General features: G+C 44.8%; 1 protein-coding gene across 1 annotated transcript in view; it reads right to left on the bottom strand.

Moving 5' to 3' along the window:
• Positions 1 to 4,540: 4,540 nt before the first annotated feature.
• The window catches only part of TTLL13 (tubulin tyrosine ligase like 13), a 609,087-nt gene continuing 604,214 nt past the window's right edge, over positions 4,541 to 9,413 (bottom strand). Inside the window, 1 exon segment of the mRNA XM_078683250.1 lies at positions 4,541 to 4,687. Within this exon segment, the coding sequence (XP_078539376.1) occupies positions 4,675 to 4,687 (13 nt within the window). The 3' untranslated portion in view covers positions 4,541 to 4,674.

Below are 9,413 nucleotides of genomic sequence, written 5' to 3'. Positions count from 1 at the left end.
TCATAAAGGGATCTTTCAATCTAAAATCGAATCTATTCACCGACTAAATTGCGAAGCCTGTACGTTCTCCATTACACTTAACCACAATCAAGTCTTTAAGGGAATTCTTATATACCGCCCCCCTGGCTCACACATCAGCTTCTTTTCGACTCTTGATGATCTTACAGAACTTTCCCTGGGCCATTCTGATTATACCATTTTGGGGGACTTCAATTTTCATGTGGAAGCCCTAGAGGATAAAGACACCACCCAGCTGATTTCCGACCTACATGCTGTAGGCCTACAGCAGTTGGTAGAAGCCCCCACCCATCAGGCAGGCCACACGCTGGATGGCTTGTTCACCAACAACTTTAACATCTCACTGACTACAGTTCTCCCTGTAGTATGGTCAGATCACTCGGCAGTTATCTTTACTATCCTGGCGCATAACTCCAATCCCCCGCAATACACCTCCCGCACCCCCATTACCACCAGAGCTTGGAAAAACATAGATTATCCTCTTTTGTCCAATATTCTGGCTGAATCCTCTTATGAGCCATCACCGCACCCCACGCTACTCTCTACTAGATATCAGGAGTGGATTCTGGATGCCATTAATAAAGTAGCCCCAGCTAAAACCATTACCCCCAACCGGGCCAGGCCATCTGCCCAATGGTTCACAGAGGATCTTTGGCTACAACGCCAGTATTGCAGGAATATAGAAAGGCGCTGGCGCAAGCATTATAGGATCTCAGATAAACAAACGTATAAAGATGCGCTAGCGCTATACAAGAAAGACATCATTAAGCATAAAAGCGCTTTTTTTCTCGCTCAGATCGAGTCTGCCCAAAACTCTGCTAGAAGGCTTTTTCAAGTCGTAGATTCCCTTTCCAATCCCCCGATAGGGCCTCCCAGTGAACCATCCCAAGACCTCTGTAATGCCGTTGCAACTTTTTTTTTCACCAAGGTCATGAACATCTACTCATCTTTTTCCTCCCCTATAGGTTTGGATCACATTGATCTTTTTCCTCAGTCCTCCTCACTCACTCCCACCTTTCCTAAATTCCACATAGTCACGACTGACCAGATTAGCAAGCTAATCACCTCCATTAAAGCTGGGTCTCCTTTAGACCCCTGTCCCCCTTCTATACGGAGTGCCTTAACTGAGGTTATTGCTTCTCCGCTCACGGTCCTATGCAACTCCATCTTCTCAACAGGTATATATCCTGAAATTTGGAAAAAAGCGGTCATCAAGCCTTTGTTAAAAAAGCCTTCCCTGGACCCGCGGACTCAGCTAATTATAGACCTATTGCTTGCCTTCCATTCCCGGCCAAAATATTTGAAGCTATTATGAACAAACAGCTGTCGGGTTTCATCGATTGCCATCAACTTCTAGATGATACCCAGTTCGGCTTCAGGAAGGGCCATGGCACCGAGACGGCTTTGATAAAAGCCTCGGACGAGATCAGGACGATAATGGACCAGGGCGGGGCAGCGGTCCTTGTACTGTTAGATCTATCCGCTGCCTTTGACACGGTCGATCATTCCATCTTGATCGACCGTGTCACAGCCCTGGGGGTGACCCATCTTGCCAGGGACCTCATTACTTCGTTTCTGGCTAATCGCACCCAGGCAGTGAAACTGGCCACCTTTTACTCGCCCATCTTCACCTTTCCGTGCGGGGTGCCGCAGGGCTTCTCTCTAAGCCCCACATTATTTAATATATATGTGGCGGATTTAGCGAGAGTCATTAAAGCACAGGGTCTCCGCTTAACCACCCATGCGGATGACACCCAATTGGTGTTGGCGATACACAAAGATGGACCAGCTGTGGCCGCAAGATTTCAGGAAGGGATGAGGACCATTAGCTCATGGATGTCAAGCAATTGCTTAAGTTAAACTCGGACAAAACCGAGGTTATGACCTTTGGCAACCTTGCTCCGGAATGGTCTTCCATCTGGTGGCCCACTGAAATGGGACCACCCCCCACTCCGGTTGCCAAGGTCAGAAACCTCGGTGTTATGTTCGATGAGAAGCTGTTGTTTAAACACCACGTGAATGCGGTGGTCTCATCGTCTTTCTATACGCTTAGGAAGATCAGAAAGCTGTTGCCATATCTCCCTTTGGGGGCAGGGAAAACCTTGATCACCGCTCTTGTTTTCTCTAAAATGGATTATGGCAACGCCCTCTTTCTTGGCACGCAAGAACAGATCTTATACAAATTACAATCTGTGCAAAATGCAGTGGCCAGAATTCTGCTTGGCATCCCTAGCCGTCGCCCCACCTCTCTGGCCATACGTCATCTGCATTGGCTAAGAGTCAAGATCGGATAAAGTTTAAGGCACTTTGTATTGCCTATAAGGCCATCCATGACTCTGGACCCAGGTTTCTCAAAGAGGCTTTTCGGATCTATGCTCCTGAAAGAGCTCTTCGCTCAGCTGGTACCCACCTCCTTTCTGTTCCACGCACCAGAACCACCAGCTGGGGAGACAGACGTTTTTTAGTAGCCACCCCTAGGCTGTGGAACTCTCTTCCTTTGCCCATCAAAACCAGTCCCACCCTTACCATCTTCCGTAAACTCTTGAAAACCTGGTTATTCAATCAATGAGTCTTCTGGTAGCTATCCGTCCCAGGCAGTCCGATATGCGCCGAGACACCTTCGGGTAGTTGTGCGCAATAAAAATCTCAAAAACATAAACAATCCCTCTATTAGCCCCTACTGCTGGAGGGCTTGGGGTTCGATTGGCACTTTAACTTACCTCTTGTGGGACTTTCTCTCCCTGACGGGCCACTGGAAGCAAATCTTAGATGACATCGACTTGCACTTCGAAACTGAGATTCCCTGCCTACCAGCGTACATCCTACTGGGTCTCCCTAACTCACTCACCTTCCCACTCAGAGCGAGAAGAGGCCGAGAGATGGCTCTAGCTCTACGAGCGGCCCTACAGGAGATCATCTCCCACTGGGGTACTCAGAAGATTCCAACTTACCTGGGGTGGCTCCATAGACTCAGGGGAATTCTGGGAATGGAGAAGATTTCACTCTCGTTGACACGCCCGGGGGCCTCCTCCTGCGACCTTTGGCAACCTTTTCTCACACTGTTGACTGCGGATTTTGTCCTGCAGTTTGGAGATTCACCCACTCTTAGACGATCGGATGGCCACACAACCACCTAAGTATTCTGGTTCGACGACTACCTATAGAGGCTCAGGAAACTTCTGCCTTGGTTTGACCTGCTTGAGGGTTGGAGGAGGGGGAGGGAGGAGGGAAGGGAGGCGCTTTTCTTTGTATTTGGTTGTTTATCTACTGGCCAAAGAGGTAGTCTGATTGTTGGGCTACATTCCGGTATGTACTGCTTCTGCTGGCCATGTATGTTTATTCATGCTTTTGAAATCAATAAAAGAAATTTAAACATAAAAGGCTACATACAAAAAATGCAGCAAAAGACAAGACCATAAGCCTCCTCTTGTTTTAATTCTAGGACCTGCAAATTGCTTCAACCCAAATAGAGCAGGCTCCTTTACTCCTGCCTTTCAGGTAGAAACGGACCCTCAACTTCAAGCAACACATCATCCATGTGTATGTAACCCTCCAGATGAGGGATGGCACTTGTCCTGCCTACATCCCTCTTGTTGCAAGGATTTGTAAACCAAGAATGCCAGAGTTATACACCAATGCTGTGCTGCGGTCCGTGTGTTTTTGTGCAGCTCTGAGCTTCTCCACAAGAGTATTGATAAAAACAGATAGTTGTGTATGATTTCTTGAGCGTTTGAGTACTGGTGGTCATGGTTGGTGGTTGGATCCAGAAGTGTTTATTGTGTCCAATGTGTGCAGCTTGGTGGTTCGATGAAAACCCCTTGGTTCGAAGACTGAACGAAGGATGTTCGTCTTGCGGCTCATCTAGCTTGGGGTGCTTTATTCCCTTCAGGTATGATTGTGTTTAATTGAGTAAAGTTTGCACTGAATTCAAAAGCGCAGCAAGTTTAAAAATAATTATTGTTCAGGATTTCACTTACCTGGGGTCATGAAAGTTGTATAAGAAACAGCAGAGAACATAATAAACCTAGTCGAATATTTGTCTCAGTTCGAAACTTTGTACATTTTTGCTTGGCTTGTACCACACGGCAGGGCAGACCTTATCACTTTAGTTCAGTGGGGGTTTATTCCAGTACACTCGGGTTCTGTATTGAAAAGTGTGCTGGAACTGACAGATATTAACTTAAAATATGGACTTTATTTAAAAAAAAAGTATTTTAATCACATAAGATGATGATTACCCTGTATTGTGTTTAGCTCTTGTGCTAATTAACATTCTGCGTGAACTGTGCTAAAAAGAGACAACAATACCGTCCTGTTGTGCAGTATACTAATTACAAACGTGATATTGCTTGTTAGTGGCAAATTAGTATAAAATGTGCTCTATTATTTATACTCCAAGGCCAAGCGCCATCGTGATTTTCCCCCAGGTTATAGGCGTTTTTGAAGTTGTCTTTGTAGTATGAACAGTGTCACTACATCACGCATTTCCTCATCTTGACTTCCTTCACCGGCGCTCTGGCGAGCAGCTTGCAGTTTCTCTCTTGCAGAAAATGCCCGGGGAGTTTATTTGGCACAGGTACCATCTTCCACCGCGTTAATCCCAGATTTCCAGAGTTTCTCTGATATCTTCCCGGCATAAAACTATTGGCTGTATATTCAGGTCCATTTCCTATGAAAGAAGAACAGCATCATTAACACTTATTGGTATAAAGTGCCATCATTGGTTAAGTGCACCTTTTAAGCACTATGAAAAAGGGGTTGGGCTAGCACACGACCGGAGGGCACATAATGAAAACAGAAACGTGGTATGAGCATTGTAATGAACACCAAATATGCACTCAATTGGTGGTTTAGCCTATTAGAAAAAAAGGCCGTTTGAAAAAAATAAAAGTGAAACTTAAATAAATATTATTAGCATACGTATTGATTTCTAACCTTAGAAAAATGCGTTCACTTCTTAAGGGAACACTTAGTAGTACCTTTATGGCTTTTCTTGGCGAGCACCCCTTTGTTTTTACATTTATACGCACAGAAAAAGAGTCGGAAATATTTTTCAGATATCTCTTTTTTGATAGAAACATTTCTTGGTAAACGGTGCCCGTCTCTTCAACGGCCGTGTTCCTGCAACTACTTCTGACACATTTTCACTCAGTCTAAAACATCATAGTATGGTTTGCACTAGGGATTCCCAGCTGCGCTATTTCTGCATTTTTCTTTTTACTAGGCACAAATCCTATAGGTCTTACCTGGAGGACTTTGTCCTTGCTAAAATACCTGTAATTATGAAGTTACATGCGCATGTTATGCCTCATTCAGAATTACACAGTGTTGGTAACACCTGGGTCGGTACTAGTGCTACAAAATACCACGCCATTCAGAATGATGCATGAGTGAGATGATTTGCACGTTCTCATTTGCAAATCATTTACTTCTCCTAAACCACGTGTATTGATTGCCAGTTGCTGTCCATTTATGATTTTATCTCTGGCAACGCGGAGAAGCTGTGGTAAAGTACGAGACTTTGCTGTGAGGCTCTACATTTCACAATAATCAAGACGTCTTCGTTGCACAGTACTCATCCTACTCAAGGATTTTTAAACTTCGGATAATGTGGTGAAGAGGATTGCTGCCTACTCAAGGATCACTACACTCACCCCACAGGACTACATTAACCATCAGGCAATGTGAAGCCAGCCCACTTAGGGCGGAGTCAAGCGAACAAAACTATCGCTGGCAGGGGTGCGTCCAAGCATGTCTCCTCACTTTGACCCCATGATTAAGAGGCGGTGTGGCCTCGAAACGCGTCGGGGTGTGGAATAACGAACTGAGCACATGCACGGAGGCCAGAAAACCGGATGGTTGAAATGTCAGTGTGTGCCCCTCGGAAGCGCAAGCACCTTGTTTAAATAAATAAATAAATATATATATATTATATATATATATATATATATATATATATATATATATATATATATATATATATATATATATATATATATATATATATATATATATATATATATATATATATATTTATATTTACCGAATCAGTATTTAGGAATTCGGTAATTTACCGAATTCTTAAATACCGATTCGGTAAATTATCGAATCTGAAATGTAGCTACCTACATCCAAAATGCCTAATCCGTTATCTGGCCCCTAGTGCCTGAAGTAATTGCCCAAGAGAGGCAGTCTTGGGAGTAAATAGGTGAACAGAACATATATACATTGGTTCAAACGGCAATGCCATGAGGAAGGTCAAAATTACATTTAAGTCATACTGTGGAGAAAAACCGGACATGTATTGAAACATGTACAAAAAACTCTATATGAATCGAGTTACAGTGGCGACAGTAGCTTATGAAGGCAGACATCACACCAAGTACTCTTTTACAGTTGAGAGTGTCAAGCTCTGTTGAGAAAGGAAGAACGCAAAGTTCAGAACACCCGATACGGGAGCCTCAAGAGGTTCAAGCCTACAGCTTGGAACCAACAGACAAATTTGTCCCAATGCTCAGGATAAATAGACTTGTCAGCTGGTTTCCCATGAGCCATAATTACGTCCGTCACCTCTGGCAGAAAATGTAAAACTTCTAATAGGCACCACTCAAGTTTCAAGCTTGGAGACGTCTCGGCCACCCTGTTGTGTAAGCAGAACTGCCCTGTCTAAAAGAGGGAAAGGAGGCCAAACACTGAGTTCGAAGAGATCTGGATAAAAAATCCTCTTCACCAAGTCCATGGCAATAACAATCACCTGTGTGCCATCCTTGCTCACTTGATGCAATACCCTCAAGATGTGTAAAATCAGAGGAAATGGAAAATGTAGCCCAGGGGTCTCCAACCTTTCTTGTTATAAGAGCTATTTATGTTCATTGAATATCATACTGAGCTACTGTTCTTACTATGGTTATTACTACTCTAATAGTGACCATAACGGACAAGATGACATTAGCGACCACCCCCATGCTAGATTACCAGCAGTGATCACCTCAGTGACACAGGCAAAGTTGCCACCAGCAATGTAAAAAACAGGCTTTATTAATGTGGAGTCACACTATATGGGTAATGCATAAGAGCCATAGCTGTAATACCCCTGGCACCAAGAAAATATTATGAGTCATAAGTCTTTCTGATGCTGCATGATTTGTCACTCAAATGTCATAAATATATTTTACAAAGCAAGCAAGCTGGGCTGCACACAGTAAAGCTACTAACAGGTAACTTGAGAGCTACCAATAGCGCAAGGGCTACTTGGAGAAGCCTGATGTATCCCATGAAATCATCTCAGTTAGAAGGCGTCGCCCAGACAGCCGTATAGTGGGAAGTGCAGGGTGCAGACAAGAAGACATTTTGTGTTGAGGACAGTGTTCAAGTGGGTGAAGCAGTGATGGCCCAGTTGGGAGAAGGCCAAACTCATAATCTCAGGGTGGAGTTCATATTTGGATCATCCACAGACAGGCGAATCAAAGCATCTGCCCTCATATCTGGCTCACCTGCCAAATTGGTGGCCACTGAAAAAACCTCTGGTTTTCAAATCCAATTACCAGAAGTGTTTGACCTACTATCAAAGTTTCCTAGAACCCACATTCCCTTGTGTGTTGGGGTAATTGACGGTGGTTGTGTTGTCTGATAGGACATGCACTACACGGCATGAGATGGAAGGAATGAAAAGTTACTTGCCTTTTGTAACTCTCTTTCTGGTCCAGACTCTATTTGACCACAGATTCCTCTCCTTCAGAGTACTCACCAGGTGTCAGACTGGATCTGAAAATGTTTGTCCAGTATCTCTGCACACCAATGAGTAGGCTGTGTGGATTTGCACTGACACAGTTCTGCTCTGGAAATGATATGGAGGGCCCATATAGGTGCTACTCCCACATGCTGACATCAGTTCTTTTAGAGGCTGTATGCGTTCCTTGGCGCAAAGCCCCAACAGCAAAAAACCTTTGACCAGTGCGCAGAATCCTAGACTTGAGATGGGGAGGATGGGAGGGTCAGTGAGGAATCTACGGTTAGATAGAGTCTCTACCAGAAAGAGTGTTACCAAAGTTAAGTACCTTGCTCGTATGATAGAGACTTCAACTGCAGATTTCTTGCTTTTGAGTAGAATCTAGCACGGTACCTATTAGGAGGTGGGTCTGTGAATTGGCTTAGACAATAAAGTCCTGTTTGACCGAAAGAGCAAAATTCCCCACTAGACGAACCTGGCTGTCCAGTCAGTAGCGCCTTGTGAACATATGGAGTGATGCCCAAACACTTAAATAATAATCAAAAAGAATGAATCACTTAGGTAGTTTTCCAGAGTCTCTTGTAAATTTTCTGATGAGGACCCTCAGTCACACTGTCACAGCAGCGGTATATCTTGGTTCTCTGCTTATTTGATTAAGTGGGATGAATCATCATAGGGTCTTGGCACCAGAGTGTCCCGTTCTCCAGGTGTTCATCATCCTCCACCAGGAGGGAGACTGTCTGGTGTGCGACAGTCGTGAGCGGGAAGAGTGTTGGAATAATAAAAAAATATAAAAAATATCTTCTCTTCTGTGTAGTTGTTTTTATTTTCACAGGAGAGGGATATTGTTAAAAAAGTGGGCGGTACTTATTTGGATAACTATAGGTCCAAAGCACCTGGTCAGTAGTCGGTCGACATGTTTCGTTCAGCCTGTACTGCCCAAAAGAGTCCGATGGCTTTCTTCAGGACCAAAGGATCCAGCCCTCTCAAATGTCGAGAGGCTATGTATGTGCTATGTAAGCTGAGTGGATTAGCTCACCCTATTAGGGTTACAGGTTGTATTTACTGCCTGTTATAGACATTTGGTAATAGGCCTTAATTTGGTCTATTGCTGGATTCTACATCCTGTACGACGCAGCGAGTCGGCAGGGACCGCGGGGGCCTTCAGTCTCCCCCGTGGTCCCCAATGAAAATGACTGGGTATCCTGGGTGGGACCAGGGCACCCAGTATTATGACCTGGGGGATGGGTCCTCAGGTCAAAATCAGCCATGGAGTGTGCCCCTCCCTTATATTTATAAAACAAATTAGAAAAATAAATAAATGTAGGCTGGTGTCCCCGGGGCCAGAAACGGCCCCTCTCACCATTCTACAAATGCCTGGCCCCGTGAGATGGGGTTCCCGGGGCCTAAATTGGCCCAGGGAAGGGGAGCCACCTTCTTCACCCACCCAGTACTGTGCCAGAAGGCGCATTTGCAGAGAGGTGGATAAAGGGGGCATGGCCTCTGACGACCTCTAAGCAATCCAGCTGTGTGAGTCTTACTGGAGGTAAGATGGGAGTTAGTTGGCCCCAAAGGACCCTTCACAGCCAAGGGGACTTAATCTCCCAACTAGTAGTGCGCTAGGAGGTGCGTTTGCATAGTGGTGGAGGAAGGGGCGTGGCCTCCA

This window comes from Lissotriton helveticus, chromosome 3_1, assembly GCF_964261635.1.
Source record: "Lissotriton helveticus chromosome 3_1, aLisHel1.1, whole genome shotgun sequence".
NCBI lineage: Eukaryota > Metazoa > Chordata > Amphibia > Caudata > Salamandridae > Lissotriton > Lissotriton helveticus.
Note: the sequence above shows the minus strand (reverse complement) of the source record. Positions and strands in the feature narration are given on the sequence as shown.